This window comes from Pan paniscus, chromosome 1 (genome assembly GCF_029289425.2).
Source record: "Pan paniscus chromosome 1, NHGRI_mPanPan1-v2.0_pri, whole genome shotgun sequence".
NCBI classification, from domain to species: domain Eukaryota; kingdom Metazoa; phylum Chordata; class Mammalia; order Primates; family Hominidae; genus Pan; species Pan paniscus.
The window spans coordinates 102,724,485-102,747,515 of NC_073249.2; the positions used below are offsets into that span (position 1 = coordinate 102,724,485).

A 23,031-nucleotide genomic window follows, 5' to 3' on the forward strand; every position below is an offset into this window, starting at 1 on the left:
CTTGGAAACACAGAATTGCTGGGAGATGGAGAGGCACGGACCATGGAAGTATCCTCTGGAGACTCATGGTGAAGAGCACAAATGAATGAAGTAACTGGCAGAAATTAGAGGTCCTGGTAGAACAAAATAGAATCCCACAATGAGAACATACACCATGTATGTCCCCCAAGGAAGACAATATCTCCTAAAAACTCCAGAAAAATCATTTTGGACAAGCACCTTATATCTAGTAATGCGATTCATGTATCAAGACCGTGAGAAAAGATTATTAAACATGCTAAACTCAGCGAGACCTGATTCCCTCATGAGGACTCTGTTAAGGATGAGTACCACTCAGCAAGTGATGACTGTGACATTCACTTTTGAATAGCTCATGAGCGTTAATATATTTCATTGTGGATCTGAACCAAAAACCAAGGTAGGGGCAAGATGATAATCACAGAATGTCACCGGTATATGTTTAGGTTCAAATACTATTATGAGAAGTGGCAGGTAAAGGAGGTAGGAAAAAGAAAACACATCATGTAATTGACTGTTGTATGGAAATATTTGATGCTGAAAGTTATAATTTAAAACTATAAACCAAATATTAGAAGTGTGTCTAGTTCAAAGGGAGGAAAACCATCAAAAACATTTTTAGTGCAATATTTAACATGAGCTATACAACCCTTCCTAAATGCCAAAGGCACACACAGACACACACACAGACACACACACACACACACACTCACACTCACGAAGAACACAAATGACTAGAACCAAGAAATGTAAATACATTCTGCTACGTGTGGTAAACATAGCCTACAATGTGGAAGAGATTAGAAAATAAACATGGAAATGAAATGTTTTTATTAATTCGCATCAGTACCCACCAAAACCAATCAGCATAATCAAATATTATACCACTGAATGTAAAAAACAATCCAAAAGTCCCGAGTGATAGGCAAAAGGTTTTAATTGTATAGATTAAAATTAACTTCAGACAAAAATTAAAACTCAGGCAGAGAATGTTTTCTTCTTTTTGCAACAGCAGACACTAGTAAAAACAAAGGCACAGTAAAAATTGAGACCCAAAATTTCCAGCGTAGAGATATGAATATCATAATAGACACAGGGAGGGAGGATTAATAAATGATAAAATGTTTAGAGGATGATCATTAGAATACAGGATATTTATACTCTTGAAAACCGCTTTCCCAAGTACTTCATTATAAGTAGGGTGTCTCTAAAAGGGACAGATCTCCTAGACCCCTCCTTAACCAAGTAACCAGTCCTGATATCATAATGGTGATGGACAAACTAGACCTTCTCTGCCCGCAGATGGGCTGAGGTTGGAAACTCACAGCATTGTCTCTGCAGTGTTCCCGGCAAAACGTTTAGGCTGAATTTAATCATGAAGACATTTTCAGACAACTTCAGAATGTAGATCATTGAGCCAGACAGCTGACCTGTCCTCTATAAACAAGTCCATGTCACCACCATCCATGACAACAACAAAAAGATGAGGAAATATTTGGGGTTCAAAATAACTAAAGAAATGCAGCTACATTATCTTTTTACTTTTTTTGAACCCAAAATATCTCTTCTCCTTTTTGTTGTGTGATTTGTGGTGATATGGACTATGTGAAGGAGACAGGTCAGTTGTCCTGCTGAGTGTTCTACATTCTGCAGTTGTCTGGTGATTACCTCCTATGAAACTCAGGCTAAGCGTTTTCTGCAAGAACATGGCATTGTTCATATTCTGCACCGGCAGAGTCCTGGGTGACATGCTGTCTCCTGCCAGCGGCTCCTGACTCCTGTTCTCTACAGGATGGAATTGAGAGGAGCAGGGCTAAGGCCTCTCAATGCTGTTTGTCCATCTAGCTGTGGTCTTCCTAAGTACTGACACCAATTGGAGGCTGAAGGACTGTGGCTTCTCTAACCAAAGGAGCCTAGCGGGTTAACAATTGTCAAGAGCAGTTGGTGGTTCTGAAATACAATCCTCAGCCAAGGATCCCTCCTGTGTTACAGATGGATCAGCTAAAACAAGCCAACACTGAAGACACAAAGAATGAGGTTAGGTTCATTGAAACCAGGGTAACACCTTTGGATGAGCTAAACACAAAGATGACACTGACCTTGAGCAGGCATAGAAGCTCAGAGACATGCCTGCAAAATGAAATCCCTGAGGAATTTTGTAGCTACCCAGAGATACGTGGTTCAAATTAAAATGTCTGACTGATCGCTTCCGGCATGTGCTGCACAGTTATGTGAACGTGTCACACCTAACGTGGGTCCACTGTCTTCAGACTGAGCACAGGTTGCCACTGGCATGCTCTGAGAATAGGAATAGAGCCATGCCCACTGACCCATCCTATGTCTGGGCTTCCAAATGGAACTAGAGTTTCATTCAAATCTTCACGTGCCTATAGGTCCTGCCTGCAGGAATGACATCTCTCGGCTTAGTAAGGGCTGCTTATTGTGGGAATATGACTTCCATCTGGAACACCAGGTGGAGACTTGTCACCGTCAAAGTAAAAAACCTATTGTCCACGTAAAGGGCGAAGCTGATGTGCTGTTCCTCAAATGAGTAAAACACACTTCTGTAGTGCTGGAATGAGTCAGGTAGTTCAAAGTACATTGACGGAGTCGAATAACATCTATCCAGTGAGTCCTGTAAGACTTCAGGCTCCTCCACTTCCATCAGCACGCCGTTGAGCCTGGAAAATGAGACAAAACTAAAGAAGCAGCCAGGGAAAATCAGACACCACAGAGCCCCACTAGATTTCAGAAGTAACATAAGGAAGTGGTTAGAAAAGAAAAAGGATAGATCCATTAATGAGGTAAAAAAAAAAAAATTATTGCCTTTATGTTGGGATAGAATAGGGCCAGGTAGAAAACAATGAAAGAGAAAGACAGAGAGAGAGAGACAGAGACAGAGACAGAGACAGAGAGAAAGTGAGCTAGTGAATTGGCCAGGTGACATACTGGTAAGGGAGTAAAAGGACACTCTGAGTTAGTGCCCTCATGACACACAGCAAACTGTGATCATGAAAAGAGTGAGCTCAATAGTTTTCCATAAAATATGCTCAAAATTCGATGCAGTGGCCATGAGAGTACAGCTTTTGAAGTATGGTCAACCTATGGTACGTTAGGAAATGATAAGGGGAGGAAGAAATGGAAACCTGAACATCTACTGCAATGAAAACCAACAGCAATGACAGTAGGAGTAATTCAGCCTTCGTTGAAAACATGAAATCAACCACACTCTGGTTTCCTTGAATCTGTTGCCTCCAGGTGTTAACACAGAATTAAGCATCCACAATTGCTGAAAGTTACCTGGGGCATGGTAGGTTTTGATCTTCTTCCCCTTCTTTTCTTCCCCTTCCCCTTCTTTTCAATTTCAGCAATAAATTCAGGCATGAATTTAGCTGATTCCCCTACACACATAACAATCCACTGTCTAATCCTCACACAGGGACCTCAGGCTCCTCAGCATAAGAATAGGACACTGTGAGAGATATATTTCAGGAGGCCTGAAGGCTGGTCGTGATAGAAATTCCTCGGTTTTTCTCCCAGAAACTGTGGGTAAAATGTCCCTATTCTAGTAGATCGTTATCCCAATATCATTTGTCCCAAGTTTGTGCAAACAGTTATGCCATATTTTTCCAATCAATTTAAAGCAAATACCCTCAAATGATTTCTAGGAGAAAAACCGCAATATTTAGCCCTGTCTCATCAAATACTCAGATTGTTCATGGTTGTGAGGACTTCAGACACTGAAATTAGAGTGAAAAAGGAAATCTACAAACTCTTGAGTCAAAATCATAGTTCTCTGAATTTGTCACATCTGCCCAGGTCCAATGTCATGAGAGTAGAATCAGAGTGCCACAGACATGGCCTGAGACTAGGAAGAGAGCCATGCTCACTGACCCATCCCATGTCTGGGCTTCCAGGTAGAACTAGAGTTTCATTCAACCTACATGTGCCTATAGGTCCTCACTGCAGCAATGACATCTCTCAGCTCAGTAATGGCCACTTGGAGCAGGAATATGATCTTTATATGGAAGACTCAGTGGATCCTTATCACCTTCATAGAAAGGTACTCACCTCCCACGTCAAGAGAAAAGCCAACATGCTTTTCCTCCAATGCATAAAAGGAACTTCCATAGGGCTGGCAGGAGTCAGCCTGTTCAAGACAACTGGAAGGAGTTGAATAACATCTATCCACTGAGTCCTGCAAGACTTCAGGCTCTACTACCTCCAGCAGCTCCCTGCTGAGCCTGGAAAAGGAGGAAAAAGTAAAGAATAAGCCAGGGGAAATCAGACACAACAGAGCCCCAGCTAGGTTTCATGGGTAGCATAAGGAAGTGGTTAAAAAAGTAAAAGGATAGATCCATTAATGAGGTAACAAATTATTGCCTTCATGTTGGGACAGAACAGGGCCAAATGGAATAGAATGAAAGAGAAAGACAGATAGACACACACACACACACACACACACACACACACACACACACACACGGAGAGAGAGAGAGAGAGAGAACGAGCTCAGTGAATTGTCCAGGTGACACACTGATGAGGGAGTAACAGGACACTCTGAGTTAGTGCCCTCAGGACACACAGCATACAGTGATCATGAAAAGACTGTGCTCAATAATTTTCCATAAAATGTGCTCAAGTTTCCATGCAGTCGTCATGAGAATAGTTTTTGAAGTCTGGTCCACCTACAGTAGGTTAGTAAATGATAAGGGGAGGAAGAAATGGAAACCTAAATATCTACTGCAATGAAAACCAACAGCAATGTTACTAGGAATAATTCAGGCTTGGTTGAAAAGATGTAATCGATAATGTCAGCCCGCTCTGTTTTCTCTGAACCAGGAGTCTCCAGATGTCAACACAGAAGTAGCTGTTCACAATTGCTCAGTTACCTGGGGCATGGTGGGCCTCGGTCTTCTTCCTCTTCTTGGTCCTTTTTAATTCCTGCAATACATTCAGACAGGGACAGACAAAATAAGCCAATTCACCTACACCCATAACAGTCCACTGTCTAATCCCCACACAGGGATCTCAGGCTCCTCAGCATGAGAACAGGACAATGTGAGAGATATACTTCAGGAGGTCTGAAAGCTGGTCATGATATTCTTTGGTTTGCATCTCAGAACCAAGGGTGAAATATCCCCATTCTGGTAGATCGTTATCCCAAAATCATTTATCCCAAGTTTGTGCAAACAGTTATGCCTTATTGTTCCCATCAGTTCAAAGAAAATGCCCCAGATGATTTCTAGGAGGAAAACTGCAGTATTCAGCCCTGTCTCATCAAATGCCCAGCTGGTTCACGGATGCAACAATTTTAGACACTGAAATTAGAATGAAGGAGGAAATCTACAAACCCTTGAGTCCAAATCATAGTTCTGTGAATTTTTTACATCTGCCTGGGTCCAATGTGCTGAGAGCGGGCTCAGGTTGCCACAGGCATGGCTGGAGACTAGGAATAGAGCCTTGCTCACTGACCCATTTCATGTCTAGGCTTCCAACTGAGACTACACTTTCATTACAACCTATATGCGCCCATAGGTCCTGCCTGTGGCAATGACATCTCTCCGGTCAGTAAGGGCCACTTGGAACAGGAATATCACCCCTATCTGGAAGACCAGGTGGAGGCTTATCACCTTCATAGTAAGGTACTCACTGTCCACGTCAAGAGCCAAGCCAAGGTACTGTTCCTCCAATGAGTAAACAGCACTGCTGTAGGGCTGGCCTAAGTCAGGCAGTTCAAGATAACCTGAAGGAGTCGAATAACATCTATCCAGTGAGTCCTGCAAGACTTCAGGCCCTTTGTCATCCAGCAGCTCCCTGCTGAGCCTGGAAAAGTAGGAAAAAGTAAAGAATAAGCCAGGGGGAATCAGAAACCACACAGCCCCAGCCAGATTTCATGGCTAACATAAGGAACTGTTTAAAAAGAAAAAGGACAGATCCATTAATGAGGTAATGAATTATTGCCTTTATGTTGGGATAGACCAGGGCCAGGTAGAAAAGAATGAAAGAGAAAGACAGGGAGAGGGAGAGAGAGAGAGAGGAGAAAGTGAGCTCAGCGAATTGGCCGGGTGACACACTGATGAAGGGGTCAAAGGACACTCTGAGTTAGTGCCCTCGGGACACACAGCGAACAGTGATCATGAAAACAGTGGGCTCAATAATTTTCCATAAACTTGCTCAAGATTCCATGCAGTTGCCATACAGCCTTTGAGGTATGGTCAACCTATAGTAAGTTAGTAAATGATAAGGGGAGGAAGAAACGGAAACCTAAACATCTACTGCAATGAAAACCAACAGCAATGTCAGTAGGAGTAATTCAACCTTCGTTGAAAACATGAAATTGAACACACTCTTGTTTTCCCTGGACCTGGCATCTCCAGGTGTCAACACAGAATGAAGCATCCATAATTGCTCAAAGTTACCTGGGGCATGATGGGTCTTGGTCTTCTTCCACTTCTTGGTACTTTTCAATTTCTGCAATAAGTTCAGACATGGACAGACATATTAAGCTGGTTCTCCTACACACATAACAATCCACTGTCTAATCCTCACACAGGGACTTCAGGCTCCTCAGCATGAGAATAGGACACTGTGAGAGATATTCTTCAGGAGGCCTGAAGGCTGATCACGATAGAGATTCCTTGGTTTTTGTCCCAGAAACTGTGGGTAAAATTCCCTATTCTGGTAGATCGTTATCCCAATATCATTTGTCCCAAGTTTGTGCAAATGGTTATGCCATATTTTTCCAATCGATTTAAAGCAAATGCCCCCAAATGGTTGCTGGGAGAAAAACTGCACTATTCAGCCCTGTCTCATCAAATACTCAGATTGTTCATGGTAGCGAGGATTTTAGACGCTGAAATTAGAGTGAAGGATGAAATCTACAAGATCTACAAAATTGAGACAAAATCAGAGTTGTGTGAATTTGTCACATCTGCCCAGATCCAACATCTTGAGAGTAGGATTAGGGTGCCACAGGCATGGCCTGAGACTAGGAAGAGAGCCCTGCTCACTGACCCATCCCTTGTCTGGGCTTCCAAGTGGAACTAGAGTTTCATTCAACCTATATGTGCCTATAGGTCCTCCCTGTGGCAATGACATCTCTCAGCTCAGTAAGGGCCACTTGCAGTAGGAATATGACCCTAACCAGAAGACTCAGTGGATCCTTATCACCTTCATAGAAAGGTACTCACCATCCATGTCAACAGCCAAGCCAACACTCTGTTGCTCCAATACGTAAAAGGCACTTCTGTAGGGTTGGCATGAGTCAGTCAGTCCAAGATAAACTGAAGGAGTTGAATAACATCTATCCAGTGAGTCCTGCAAGACTTCAGGCCCTTTGTCATCCAGCAGCTCCCTGCTGAGCCTGGAAAAGTGGGAAAAAGTAAAGAATAAGCCAGGGGGAATCAGAAACCACACAGCCCCAGCTAGATTTCATGGCTAACGTAAGGAAGAGTTTGAAAAGAAAAAGGACAGATCCATTAATGAGGTAACAAATTATTGCCTTTATGTTGGGATAGACAAGGGCCAGGTAGAAAAGGATGAAAGAGAAAGACACACACACACACACACACACACACACACACACACACACACACACACAGAGTGAGCTCAGTGAATTGGCCAGGTGACACACTGATCAGGGAGTCAAAGGACACTCTGTATTTGTGCTCTCAGGACACACAGTGAACAGTGATCATGAAAAGCATGTCCTCTATAATTTTGCATAAAATTTGCTCAAGTTTCCCTGCAGTCACCATGAGAATACAGCTTTTGAGGTATGGTCAACCTTCACTAGGTTAGTAAATGATAAGGGTAGGAAGAAATGGAAACCTAAACATTTACTCTAATGAGAACCAAAAATCAATGTTAGTAGGCATAATTCAGACTTGTCTGTCAAGATGAAATTATTATTTTCAGCACGTACTGTTTTCCCTGGACTTGGCATCTCCAGGTGTCAACATCAAATTAACTGTCCACAATTTCTCAAACTCGCCTGGGACCTGTTGCCTCTTGGTCCTCCTTTTTCACTTGATCCCATCGATGTCCTGCAAATAAATGCAGATGGGGCCTCTTACATTAAGCAGTTCTTCCTTGCACACGGAAACATTCCTCTGTCCAATCCTAACACAGGGACATCAGTCTTGTCAGTGTGAGAACAGGAGACTTTGAGAGAAATATTCCAGTAGGCCTGAGGTCAAGTCTTGAGAAAACTGGCTTGAGTTCTTTCATGAGCCTTGGGCAAAATTACCCTGTTTTGGAATGTTATCTTCCCTATGTGCTCTGTCCTAGGTTTGTGTACACAAATGAGCAATTTTTTCCCCAATAAATTGTAGGCAAATAGTTCTAACACCTCATAGGAGAGATACTTCAATATTAAGCTTTCTCTCATCAAATACCCAGAATTTGATAGTTTATGAGATTGTGGACACAGAGATTTGATGAAGGGGTGCAATGTACCAGCTCTTGAGTCAAAATGAAACTTGGTTCTACACAGAAGCATCAGCTATTATGGCTTTTGTGGGTGAAAAGTCAGCCATTTATCTAGAAAACATACCAGGAACATGACGGACAGATGAGCTAAAACAAGCGAACTTAGAAGACACAGAAAATGGGGATAAATTCAGTGAAACCTGGGTCACATCTTTCACTGAGATGTAGACAAGGGTGACACTGGCCTTGGGCAGGTAAAGAACCACACAGACATGCTTTGGGAACAAAACTCATAAGGAATTTTGTAGCTGGCAAGAGACATTTAATTCAGATGAGCTGATCTGACGGACAACTCCTGGGCATGTGCTGCATAGTTTGGTGTGAGTTTGCCACACCTGCCTTGAGTTCAATGTCGTGACAGTCAGTCCAGGTTGGCACGGGCATGGCCTGAGACTAGGAAGAGAGCAAAGCTCACTGACCCACCCCATGCCTGTGCTTCAGACTCGACTCCAGAGTGATTGAAATCTACATTGATATATAGGTTTAGCCCACAGTGATGGCAACTCTCAGCCCAACCAGGGGCACAAGGCCCGAAGATTATGGGGTCTACCTGGGCCATGAACTGGAGCTTTATCACCTTCACAATGGAGTACTCACTGCCTATGTCAACAGCCATGCAGACTTGCTGTTCCTCTAATGAGTGAAATGTGCTGCTGTAAGACTGGTACGAGGCCAACATTTCGGGAGGAATTGAGAGAGTCGAATAACCTTCATCCCAGGACTCCTGGGGGACTTCCTCCTCTTCAGACTCCTGCAGATTCCTGATGAGCCAGGCAGGACAGGGATGATAGAAGATTTAACCAACAGACATTAGACAACAAAACCTCCCAGATGATCTGATGGGAGACAGAATGGAGTGGTCACAGAAACCAAAGGCATTTTTCCTTCAAGAGAAATAAAACTATCCTTCTAAATACAGGGTGGAGGGTGACTGCTCTGGGGACAGAGCAAAAATGGGCAGCATGTGCTCAGTACATTTGCCACAGATGAGCCAACTCAGGGCACCCAGACTCTCCCTGTAAACTACCATCATGACTTGCAGCACAGAGAACTGACACAGGGCTTCAACTACTTTGCATAAATTGGGTTGAATTTTACATGCAGCATTCAAGTGAAGAGAGTTCTTGACACAGTGCAGACACAGATCTTGTGTATTAAGGGCCCCATTTTCCCAGTATTTTGATATAATATATTTACTTTTTCAATTTCTTTTCTTGCAAAAATACTAGCCAACATACTACCAACAAATAGGAAGAAAGCATATATACACCTCTCCCTGGATTTAAACACATGGGAGAGAATAGGCAACACCAAGAAATCCCTGTTTGAGGGTCTGGAGTGGACTTTCAGCAAACTCCAAAAGACCTGAAGCTGAGGGACCTGACTGTTAGAAGGAAAACTAACACACAGAAAGGAATAGCATCAACATCAACAAAAAAGACATCCACCCCAAAACCCCATCTGTAGGTTGCCATCATCAAAGACCAAGGGTAGACAAAACCACAAAGGTGGGGAGAAACCAGAGCACAAAAGCTGAAAATTCCAAAAACCTGACATCCCTTCTCCTCCAAAGGATCGCAGCTCCTCGCCAGCAATGGAACAAAGCAGGATGGAGAATGACTTTGATGAGCTGACAGAAGTAGGCTTCAGAAAGTCGGTAATAACAAACTTCTCTGAGCTAAAGGAGGATGTGCGAACTCATCGCAAGGAAGCTAAAAACCTTGAAAAAAGATTAGACGAATGGCTAACCAGAATGAACAGTGTAGAGAAGACCTTAAATGACCTGATGGAGCGGAAAACCATGGCGCGAGAACTACGTGATGCATGCACAAGCTTCAGTAGCCAATTCGATCAAGTGCAAGAAACGGTATCAGTGATTCAAGATCAAATTAGTGAAATAAAGCGAGAAGAGAAGTTTACAGAAAAAAGAGTAAAAAGAAATGAACAAGCCTCCAATAAATACGGGACTATGTGGAAAGACCAAATCTACGTTTGATTGGTGTACTGAAAGTGACGGGGAGAATGGAACCAAGCTGGGAAACATTCTTCAGGATATTATCCAGAAGGACTTCCCCAACCTAGCAAGGAAGGCCAACATTCAAATTCAGGAAACACAGAGAACACCATAAAGATACTCCTCGAGAAGAGCAACCCCAAAACACGCAATTGTCAGATTCACCAAGGTTGAAATGAAGGAAAAAATGCTAAGGGCAGCCAGAGAGAAAGGTCGGATTACCCACAAAGGGAAGCCCATCAGACTAGCAGCAGATCTCTTGGCACAAAGCCTACAAGCCAGAAGAGAGTGGGAGCAATATTCAACATTCTTTTTTTTTCCCATATGTATAGTTTTCCTTTATTATTTTTTGTGTGTATGTATATATATATATATATTTTAATACTTTAAGTCTTAGGGTACATGTGCACAACGTGCAGGTTAGTTACATATGTATACATGTCCACATTGGTGTGCTTCACCCATTAACTCATCATTTAACATTAGGTATATCTCCTAATGCTACCCCTCCTCCCTCCCCCCACCCTACAACAGGCCCCAGTGTGTGATGTTCCCCTTTCTGTGTCCATGTGTTCTCATTGTTCAATTCCCACCTGTGAGTAAGAACATGCGGTATTTGTTTTTTTGTCCTTGCAATAGTTTGCTGAGAATGATGGTTTCCAGCTTCATCCATGCCCCTACAAAGGACATGAACTCATCATTTTTTATAGCTGCATAGTATTCCATGGTGTATATGTGCCATATTTTCTTAATCCAGTCTATCATTGCTGGATATTTGGCTAGGTTCCAAGTCTTTGCTATTGTGAATAGTGCCGCAATAAACATATGTGTGCATGTGTCTTTACAGCAGCATGATTTATAATCCTTTGGGTATACACCCAGTAATGGGATGGCTGGGTCAAATGGTATTTCTAGTTCTAGATCCCTGAGGAATTGCCACACTGCCTTCCACAATCGTTGAACTAGTTTACAGTCCCACCAACAGTGTAAAAGTGTTCCTATTTCTCCACATCCTCTCCAGCATCTTCAACATTCTTAAAGAAAAGAATTTTCAACCCAGAATTTCATATCCAGCCAAACTAAGCTTCATAAGTGAAGGAGAAATAAATCCTTTACAGAGAAGCAAATGCTGAGAGATTTTGTCACCACCAGGCCTGCCTTAAAAGAGCTCCTAAAGGAAGCACTAAACATGGAAAGGAACAACCGGTACCAGCCACTGCAAAAACATGCCAAACTGTAAAGACCATTGATGCTAGGAAGAAACTGCATCAACTAACGGGCGAAATAACCAGCTAACATCATAACGACAGGATCAAATTCACACATAACAATATTAACCTTAAATGTAAATGGGCTAAATGCCCCAGTTAAAAAAACACAGAATGGCAAATTGGATAAAGCGTCAAGACCCATCAGTGTGCTGTACTCAGGAAACCCATCTCACATGCAGAGACACACATAGGCTCAAAATAAAGGGATGGAGGAAGATCTACCAAGCAAATGGAAAACAAAAAAAGGCAGGGGTTGCAATCCTAGTCTCTGATAAAACAGACTTTAAACCAACAAAGATCAAAAGAGACAAAGAAGGCCACTACATAATGGTAAAGGGATCAATTCAACAAGAAGAGTTAACTATCCTAAATATATATGCACCCTATACAGGAGCACCCAGATTCATAAAGCAAGTCCTGAGAGACCTACAAAGAGATTTAGAGTCCACACAATCATCATGGGAGACTTTAACACCCCACTGTCAATATTAGACAGATCAATGAGACAGAAGCTTAACAAGGATATCCAGGACTTGAACTCAGCTCTCCACCAAGCAGACCTAAAAGACATCTACAGAACTCTCCACCCCAAATCAACAGAATATACATTCTTCTCAGCACCACATCACACTTATTCCAAAATTGACCACATAGTTGGAGGTAAAGCACTCGTCAGCAAATGTAAAAGAATGGAAATCACAACAAACTGTCAGACCACAGTGCAATCAAATTAGAACTCAGGATTAAGAAACTCACTCAAAACCACACAACTACATGGAAACTGAACAACCTGCTCCTGAATGACTACTGGGAAAATAACAAAATGAAGGCAGAGATAAAGATGTTCTTCGAAACCAATGAGAACAAAGACACAACATACCAGAATCTCTGGGACACATTTAAAGCAATGTGTAGAGGGAAAATTATAGCACTAAATGCCCACAAGAGAAAGCAGAAAAGATCTAAAATTGACACCCTAACATCACAATTAAAATAACTAGAGAAGCAAAGCAAACAAATTCAAAAGCTAGCAGAAGACAAGAAGTAACTAAGATCAGAGCAGAACTAAAGGAGATAGAGACACAAAAAACCCTTCAAAAAATCAATGAATCCAGGGCTGGTTTTTTGAAAAGATCAACAAGAAAACCCTGTTTGGCTAGTTCACCTGGCTCATCTGATGGCAAGTTCCTATCTTGAGAGGACTATGAAATTAAAACCAATACAAGTGCCACAAATAACATACAACATTGTAAATCAGCACAATTTGTAGCTGGGTGAATGGAAGCAATAGTTCTATTCATCACTTCCTCATTTTCCCTAAATCTACCATCTCCAGATGTCACTACTGAATTAACAGCCAACAATTCCACAACATTACCTGGGAGACACTGGCCCTTTTTCTTCCTCTTCCTCATCATCACTTTCATTTTCTGTAAATAAATTCAGAGAAGCAGGTCACATTAAGCAATTCATACTTCACATATGAACAAATCACTGTCCAGTCACAGCACAAGGACATAACTATTCTCAGTGCAAGAATAAGGATTCTGACAGGAATATTCTAGGGTGTCCTAGATTAACTTTGGTGAGAATTAGATGACCCTGCTTTCCAGACCCACAGGCCAAAATCTCCCTCTACGTGTAGACCATAATGCCATATTCCCTGCCTGAGTCAAAGTTAAACAAAATTTTTTCCCCAAAAAAATCTCCAAAAATTGGTCAAACAATTTTCTAAGAGTGTTGCTGCAATACGGACTTATATCACCAGGTAACATGGACATTAAATGTTTAGAGGCATCTATACATGAAACATGACTGACAGATAAATTTGAACAACTCTTGCTTTAAAAAGAATCTGTGATTTGGGAGGCCAAGACAGGTGAATCATTTGAGGTCATGAGTTCAGGACTACCCTGGCCAATATGGGGAAACCCTGTCTCTACTAAAAATACAAAAATTAGCCAGATGTGATGTTGTGCACCTGTGGTCCCAGCAACTCAGGAGGCTGAGGCAGGAGAATCACTTGAATCTGGGAGGCAGAGGTTGCACCAAGCCAAGATGGTGCCACTGCACTCCAGCCTGGGTGACAGAGCAAGACTCCATCGCAAAAAAAAAAAAAAAAAAAAAAAAATCCACGATGCTACAAAGAAACATTGGATCAGCCATTGCATTGACAGGGTGGAAAACCAGGGTCCAGCCTTGCTTTATGGAAATATATCAGCAAAGTAAAGAAGAAAAGTTTCCGTCCTGATTTCAGGGTGACTGTGCAGCTAAGCAAGCTGACTTAAAGGAGATCCAGATGAAAGCTGAGAGCAGTGAAGCCTGGGGAACAATATTTCCAAATACAAAGGCAAGGCTGCCAGCTTCCTTAAACAGGCATAGAAACTCCATGGACGTTGTTCAGGGACAGATGACTTAATCACAGATGACAAGAGATACTGAATCGAAGCTAGGAGGCCTGACAGATACTGCCTGTGCACCTTCTGCACTCAGGTGACTATGAGATTGTCACACTTGCCTGGGGTTGAGTAACTTGATACTGGGGACTGGCAGACAAAGGCATGACATTAGCTGAGAAGGACAAAAAAACTCCCTGATATCTGTTTAGAAACCCATCATAGTTTTTTATTCAAATGAATTTGTGTTTATAGAGCCTGTCTTCAGAGTTTATCTTCCTCAGCCTAGAGAGAGGTATGAGACACAAGGAAAACAGAGGCTACCTGGAATAATGTGTACAGCATCCTCCCATTCAACATGAGAGGATGAGCCAATGAGAGTTGAGTCGACTTTGTCTTCCTCAAATGTGATTTTGGTTTTCCTATGTGGCTGGTTGGAGTCATAAGGGCCATGGCTATTTGAACAAGTGATGGCACATTCCTCCAGTGAGTCCTCAGGGACTTCCTTTTCTTCAGCCTTCTGCATCTCCCTGATGAGCCAGGTGGGACAGAGATGACAGAAGATTAAACACAGAGGGATTGGACCCCAGGGAGTCCTAGCTGGTTTTGACAGGCGGCATTAAGAGAGTGGTCCCAGAAAGCAAAATGGAGGTTCCCATTAAGAGGGAACATGCAATCCTGTTCTCTCTGCAACAGAGCATGGCTGCCATGGGAAACAGAGAGGAAGACAGCAGCTGGGTTCATTGCACTGGACAGATAGGAGCTGAGGAGGATGAAGACTCAGCTATCCCTGTACAGTGCAGACATGACACTCGGCACACATAGAGAAACATGACAGCTGCCGCACCCTGTGTCTAAGCTGGGTTATATTTCACATACTGTGGCCAAGCGAATGCGGGTTTTTGGCCCATCATAGATGCCAGAGAGGGTGTGCCTCCAAGATATTCCTCATATGTTACCATCCATTAATTGTTCCTGAGTATTCAGTGTCACCTGGGGGCAGACGATTTCTGCACTTTCTCAGCCACCTCAACTTGAACATCTTCATCGTCATCGTTGTCATTTTCTGTAAATACAGAAGTGTTCATTCAGATATTTCCCACTTCACAGTCTGCAAGCACACTCAGCCCAATGTGCAACAGAGACATGAACATCTAGGCATGGGTCACCGTTCAACTGAAAACTCTCATGTTTTATCTTTAACAGAATGCCCTGGCATGGTTTCCTGATCCATCAGGCAATGCATTTCTGATGTGGAGGGCCACCATCAAGATGTGGCCAAATATTGAAAAGACCTTTTGCTTCCCATATCACTGGAGGCTTGTGCAGCCTCTCTCTGGACGTTGGCAGCTGTCTCCCCAATCCTGCCAGATCTGATTCCCAGGCACAGGCTTGGTGTCCTGTCACAGTTCGCATTTCAAACCTAATTCTTTCTCTTAGAAGCAGACAAACTTGTCCCACAGTCCTCTGTGCACAGAAGATTTCAAGCCTCCAAGTGGCTTCTGCTGTGTTATTCAGGGACATTCTATCCATGGGGAGTGATCCAGTCTGAAGCACTTCCTACCACAAAACGCCCCCACATCAAGTGCCTTCTCCAACATCACACGGCGAGGGGCTTCATCTCATTTTGGAAAGCAGTTGTAAGTGTTCCCACATTTGAATGCTTCAGACCCTTGCAAGAGACAATTTGCCACGGAGAGAGAGAAACTCAGGAAGGACAAGTCATTCACTCTCTGACAGTTACTAAGAACATTGCCGAAAAGACAGCCTGGGAACCTTCATTCTTAGTCCAGAGCTCTTTTCACTCTAACAAGCCTGCTCCCATCGCAGCCTCCTTCCTGTCCTTTAAAACTAGACAGATGCTGCCTCTTACTCCAAAGACCACCTTCCATCAAGGGAGGAGGGACACTTGCAATACTGTGACCTCCAAACCCATGGGTTTCCCATCTCCGTTCTTACCCAGGAAGTCCTGGTCATGTCATGGCCACATAGGTGTAGCAGGAAAAAACCCCACTGATACAACTGTCATTGTGAAAGTATGGAGGTCTGGAGCCTCTCATAAGCCTGGGGTTTTGGGTCATCAGGGCCTATGGCCACCTTACCTGGGCTGAGCTTTTGGACAAGTTGCTGTGCCAGTCTACACCCCTCAGCCAGCTGTTCTTGGAGGTCCTGCCCCTGGGACTTGTCCGGCTCATCCGGAGTGAGGAGGGCCTGGAGATGCTCATGCAATGAGCGGGAGGCATCTCTCCCTTCCCATAACTTCTCCTTTAACTGGGTCAGCTCTCGTTCCTGAGAGTGAACCAGGACTTTATATTGCCTAAGGTGAGACAGTAGAGAAAATTTAAGAGTAGAAAGGGTTGAGTGATCCGTTCAAATATTGCAACAGAGACTTCTGAGACAATGTCCTCAAGGAGACCTTCAAGCAGAAGGTCAGCACATGTTGAAAGGAATGTCTGTGGCCAAGAGAAAGAAAAGAAAATGGTTTACAGGCTTCCTCTGTATCAGAGAGGGCTCCTGCAAGATCCTCGATGATGTTCCATTCATCTTTCCCTTCTGTAAACAAAAGTAGGTGTCTTCCTAATTCCGTTTCAAAAAGACATCCTTTCAGTTCCTCACTCTGGCCATGGACATTTCCATGTGAAAATACATATAGTGCATCTTGCGGCCACTAGATACAAAGCCATGTACAGAAATGAGGCCAGATGCAGATGGGGCGAATTGAAAAGACGAAAGAAGAAAAGAATGACAGGGTCGAGAAGGCAACATTGATTGAGTGAAAGAATGAGAAGCCGCAGTCAGTCACGAGGTGATTCTCACTAAGGGTAAGTGGGGTGGTGATGGCACACCATTTTGAGTATACTGAATGCTGCTGTGTGGTTCACACTCCTTTGGTTAATTTTGTGTTATGTAAATTTCACATCAACAATTACTTGTTTGAAAAAGAGAAAACAAGGCTCTGAGAAACAACTGCAACCCATACATTTTTATTATACTTCTTCTCTGCTTGATAAATACTTGTGTGTTGCGAGCCTGCCATGGCAATTCCTGCCCTTCCCCTGGCCCAGCTTCGTTCTTACTTCTCCCCACCGAGCTGTTGTACTTCAGAGATTTACACACCTGCCCCCCTGCCTGCCCCCATGGGGTCCCCTCACCTGAGCGCCTCAGCTTGCTTGAGCTGCTCCGCAAGCTTCTCCTCCTTGAACTGTCGTCGCTCATTCCTCAGCATAGATTTTATGAGGTCTTTGCACTCTTCATATTCTGAGAAAAGACAGACACGCCTGCCTCAGTGGAAGGCTGGACATGCTGCTGTGGTCATTGCCTATAGGGCAGGAGCCAGGTCCACCCCAAGGACAAAACTCTCCCCAGTACCAGGGTCTAGACAGGGATTTCCACATCTTTACTCTTCAGTCTCCTGACTTTCTGGCATCTGATCCTCCAAAATTTAGAGATGAAGAAAGAGAACCTCAAGGGCACATCAAGGAAGTTGACAAGATGATTCAACCACAACGAAGTGGAGTCAGAATTCACAGTCCCTGAGGTCTGACTCTGAATGCGGGGCCACTTTCCCAAGCCTTGCAGCCTCTCTTCTAAAACACTGCACTGGGGCATGAAGTAGTGATTTCTTGTACAGTCGGGAAGGCCCCTAGGACTATGGGACTGATGGTTTCCCTTTTACTGGGAATTTCAAGGACAAGTATGCAAAAGATTTTTAAAATCTTTGATTTTTAAATCATATCTTCAGTTATGATTTTAAGAATCATATCTGAAGCATAAAGAGTGACACATAACACCATAAGGCCATGAAGGAAATATGCCCAAATGCTAATAAAGTTTGTGTTAATTTAGAAACAGCAGAATGAAGAACTAATAGATAGTGTTTACTCTGTGCCAATAAATGTTCTAGGAGATTGACAAGAAATAGCTCATGTAATTCACTGCAGCAATTTACAGAGGTAGGTATTATTGTAGTACCCTCTGAACAGGTGAGGAAACTGAGAGACAGACAAGACAAGCAACTTGGATGGAGCCCAGGAGACAGGCCCACGGTCTCTGCTCTGTACACTGCACTGCTATCTCCACACATTCTCGGGTGTGATCTTTCTTCCTCTTTAGCAACAAGACTCTGTGCCCCAGGAAGCAGGACTTCACTCTCACCAAGCTACTCTCTGCTTTTTATTCTTATTTTTATTTATCATTGTTATTATTATTATGATTATTTTTACCAGTCTTGCCCTGTCGCCCAGGCTGGAGTGCAATGGCAAAATCTTGGCTCACTGCAACCTCAGCCTCCTGGGTTCAAAGGATTCTCCTGCCTCAGCCTCCTGAGCAGGGGTGATTAGAGTCACCTGCCACCACGCCCATCTACTTTTTGTATTTTTAGTGGAGATGGGGTTTCTCCATGTTGCCCAGGCTGGTCTCAAACTCCTGACCTCATGATCTGCCCGCCTCAGCCTCCCAAAGTGCTGGGATTACAGGAGTGAGCCACCATGCACGGCCCCTACTCCCTGCTCTTGATGCTGTCACTTATAGACAGCACAGGTTCTATTAGGAGTAGACTCCTCTTGAAGCCCCTCAGAGCAGGTACTGGCTACTATCACCAAGTTTCCCTCAGAGTCACTAGAACAGAGCTTTGCCTGTTGGGCCTCAACAGAAACTTGAACTGAATAAAAGTTCACTAGTCTCAGACATTTAGAACAACAGACTAGATGTTATTCGTCTGCAGGATCTTACATGGTACAGAGAGGATTCTTGAAAACACGATTGAGCCTCTTGGAGAAAACAGGTCATTCTGCGCCTGTGTCAGAAATCAATAAATGGCAGTTTAACTCTAGTCCCACCCCCACCTGATTGCAAACATGGAAAGTTGCTACTTTGGTACCTCTGTCTTCCAACTTTGACAAAATGTTAAAATACCCATTTCTGTTTTCCTAGAAGTACAGGAAGGATGAAATTATTTTTGATGGAGAGAGTATTTAGTGTCTCAGAGAGAAGACAGGACATCATTCATCACTTTCGTGATGGTGAGCCTATAGATCTTACTGTATTTCTTCTGTCCCTTGGCCAGGAAGCCGGCCAGTTGAGTTAGAAAACATTTCTCTTGGAGGTTTCTGAACTGCTGTTTCTTCTCTGCCAGCTGGGGGCGCAATTTCTCATTGATTTCTAGAATGTTCATCTCTGCCTTCTCGCTGGACAAAGGGCTGGCTGATACCACCATGCTGACGTTTGTGGCAGAAGAGGTGGAGTCAGGGACTGGGGAGAAGAAACCCAAACATATGATGGGTTAAAAACTGGTGAAATCAAATAGGTTTAATCAGGACTGAGGGATGTCAGTAACTGAAATTCTTAACTTACTGTTGTGAAAAATGTGATCACTCCCCACAGCACTTTAGGATCCTTCACCACAAAAACAAGGTTCGAGGTGCCTGAACTCAGAGCTGAAAGCACTGCCAGTAGCTCAGACTCTGATAAGAGTGAGGTAGAATGTGGCCAGCGTGCCAGGTAACCGTCTGCAGTTGCAATAACAGAATTAGAAGGTGGGGGTGTCACGGAATCTTAGGAGCCCTGCATTCCAATTGCCCAGGCTTTGCTGAAACACAGGCACCCTAGTCTCACCTGAGGGTCACCACCAATGGGGATCATTCCTTCAGCATTCACTCTCAGTATTCGTGTACCCTTGTGACAATGCCACAGACCCGTGTCTTTCCCAATACATCTAAGCATATTCCTCACTGTTTATTTCTTGTCTGTACAACATCATCAAGGCAGAAACAGTTTCCCAACAGGTTATATTTTCTTAATGGTAGTCATGAAGTCATAAATTAAAAAATGGAATCATTTAGTATGTTCTCTTGTTTTGACTTTTTTTTTTTTTTTTTTTTTTTGAGACAGAGTCTCACTCTGTCGCCCAGGCTGGAGTGCAGTGATGCGATCTAGGCTCACTGCAAGCTCTGCCTCCCAGGTTCACGCTATTCTCCTGCCTCGGACTCCCAAGTAGCTGGGAATACAGGCGCCCGCCACCACGCCTGGCTAATTTTTCTTTTCTTTTCTTTTCTTTTTTTTTTGTATTTTTAGTAGAGATGGGGTTTCACTGTGTTAGCCAGGATGGTCTCGATCTCCTGACCTCGTGATCTGCCGCCTCGGCCTCCCAAAGTGCTGGGATTACAGGCGTGAGCCACCGCACCTGGTCGACTTCTCTTTACTCAGGTGGGTATATATGCCACTCATTTGTTTGATTGTGTTTTTCCCTTGTTTCATTTTGTTTTGGCCAAGTAATATCCTATTGATTGTATGATTATCACACAATTTGATATCCATTTTTCTGATGGGAGACAGGTTTACTTGATAACTATGGGCATAAGTAACTATGAATATTCTCATACAATTATTTCTGTGAAGATACATACTTATTTTCCTGGGTATCTATAGCTAGGGATGGAGTTGCTTGGTGAATGGGTAGAAAATGTTGGACAGAGTTTTGCAAAGTATTTGTATTGTTTTACATTTCTATGAAAGATGTAGGCCATTTCCAGTTGCTCTACATTCCCACACACTTAATATTTTCAGTCTTTTAAACTATGCCAGGTGTGTAGAGATATCCTAAAATTTGGTTTTCTCATGCCTAATGTTCATTTAGATATCTTCTTATGGAAAATATCTTCTCAAATTTTTATATTCATTGATATACTGGGCTGTTTGTCAATTTCTTTGTAATAGGAGTTCTTTATATATTTTGAATGAGTCCATTTATACATACATATTTTTTGCTGTATTATATAGCAAATAATTGTTCCTGGTCTAGAGATAGCGTTTAAGTTGTTAAACAACAACATAATAAGGAGAAGCTTTTTAAAAATGAAGTGCAATTCGCTTGATTTCTTATTGTGGTGAGTGCTACAGTATCTAGTCTAAGAAATATTTTCCTGTGTCAAGTTCATGAAACTATTTCCTATTTTTCCTTTACAAGGTTTCTAATTTTAACTTTCACATCTTAAGTTAATTTCAATATATGATGGAGAGTGGTTAATATTAACTTTTTAAAACAACAAATATTATTTCACTCAAAATCGTTTTACTTGAAAGTCTTTCATTTCCCCAATGAAGGGCATTGGTGTCTTTGTTTTTAAAACATTTAGAAGCGGCGGTGCGAGCATGTTCTCACTCATGGGTGGGAATTGAACAATGAGAACACTTGGACACAGGGCGGGGAACATCACACACCAGGGCCTGTCATGGGGTGAGGGCTGGGGCAGGGATAGCATTAGGATATATACCTAATGTAAATGACGAGTTAATGGGTGCAGCAAAGCAACATGGCACACGTATATATATATATATAATATATATATACACGTGTATATATATATTATATATATACACATATATACATGTATACACGTATATATAATATATATACACACACACAAATATATATATACGTGTATATACATACGTGTATATATATAATACGTGTATATACATAATATTCAATATATATAACACGTGTATATATATTATATATATATATAATTTTCTTTTTTAAGTGGCGGAGCGAGGGCTACTGCACAGCTAGCAGAGTCGTGGCGAGGAGGACAGCACCTGCGTCGAGCTCTCCGCCTCCCCCACCCGCCAGCCCAGGCGGCCCCAGCAGCAGCGACCAGAGGAGCCCCTGCAGCAACGCAACGGCCAGGTGGACACCTCCATCTACAGCCTCGTGGCGGACGGGACCTGTTAGGACACGGCCATTGTGGGCAACAAGGACCCACCTTCCATCTGGGTCGCCGTCCCAGGGAAAACCTTCCTCAACATCACGCCAGCTGAGGTTGGTGTCCTGGTTGGCAAAGACTGGTCAAGCTTTGTCATGAATGGGCTGACACTGGGGGGCCAGAAATATACTGTGGTCCTGGATTCACTGCTGCAGGATGGGGAATTGACCACGGATCTTCGTATGAAGAGCATCGGTGGAGCCCCCACCTTCAACGTCATTGTCACCATGACTGCCAAGACGCTAGGCCTGCTGATGGGCAAAGAAGGTATCCATGGCAATTTCATCAACAAGTAATGTTATGAAATGGCCTCCCACCTTCAGCGTTCCCAGTACTGACCTCCTTTGTTCCTTCCACTCCACCGCTCCCCATAGCTTTGCCCGCCTTTCCTTCACATACACACACCATTTTAATTTCAGGAGTCATTACCCCACACACCTTATTGCTGCCAAAACCACATGGGCTGGGGGCCAGGGATAGATGGACAGACACCTTCCCCCACCCATACCCCTCCTGTGTGTGGCTGGAAAACTTTTTTGTTTTGATGGATTTTTTATGAATAAAAAAGATTCTACTAAAAAAAATCAATAACTGTACATATGTGGGCATATTGTTTGAATCTGTATTCTTTTACTTTGATATATTTATGAATACTTACACCATTACTACTGTTTTTAAATTACTGTAGCTTTAAAATCAGGTTTGAAATCTAGCAGAGTAAGTCTCCAACTTATTGCTTCTTCAAGACCGACTTGCTTATTCTAGGTTCTTTGATTTTCAAATACATTTTGAAACTAGCTTTCAAGTTTCTCTAAAATCTCCTACTAGAAATATTAATCAGAATTGTGTTGATGTAATATGCTAACAAAATTGAGTCTTCCAATCAATGAACATGATATATATTTATTTAGCCTTCTTTAATTTTTCTCACCAATTGCTTTTAGGGGCCTTGTACCTGCTTCATTGCATGTATTGTTAAGCATGTAATGATTCTGGCTATTAATCTCTATTATGTTTTATTGAATTTCATTTTCTAGCTGCTAATTGCTAGTATGGAGAAATTAAGATGATGAAAT

General features: G+C 42.8%; 1 protein-coding gene and 1 pseudogene across 1 annotated transcript in view; one reads left to right on the forward strand and one right to left on the reverse strand.

The window, feature by feature from the left end:
* Positions 1-937: 937 nt before the first annotated feature.
* The window catches only part of LOC103784200 (neuroblastoma breakpoint family member 15-like), a 39,813-nt gene continuing 17,719 nt past the window's right edge, over positions 938-23,031 (reverse strand). Inside the window, exons 2-16 of the mRNA XM_034963563.4 lie at positions 19,233-19,442; positions 17,345-17,450; positions 16,295-16,509; positions 15,186-15,258; positions 14,517-14,722; positions 13,175-13,226; positions 9,109-9,272; positions 8,015-8,066; positions 7,212-7,384; positions 6,441-6,492; positions 5,672-5,844; positions 4,911-4,962; positions 4,070-4,262; positions 3,319-3,419; positions 938-2,699 (exon numbers count right to left, since the gene is read on the reverse strand). Coding sequence (XP_034819454.3) covers positions 2,456-2,699; positions 3,319-3,419; positions 4,070-4,262; positions 4,911-4,962; positions 5,672-5,844; positions 6,441-6,492; positions 7,212-7,384; positions 8,015-8,066; positions 9,109-9,272; positions 13,175-13,226; positions 14,517-14,722; positions 15,186-15,258; positions 16,295-16,509; positions 17,345-17,450; positions 19,233-19,407 — 2,031 coding nt within the window. The 5' untranslated portion in view covers positions 19,408-19,442 and the 3' untranslated portion in view covers positions 938-2,455. The remainder of the gene's footprint in view (positions 2,700-3,318; positions 3,420-4,069; positions 4,263-4,910; positions 4,963-5,671; positions 5,845-6,440; positions 6,493-7,211; positions 7,385-8,014; positions 8,067-9,108; positions 9,273-13,174; positions 13,227-14,516; positions 14,723-15,185; positions 15,259-16,294; positions 16,510-17,344; positions 17,451-19,232; positions 19,443-23,031) is intronic.
* On the forward strand, positions 19,674-22,293 carry LOC100987234 (profilin-1-like; annotated as a pseudogene).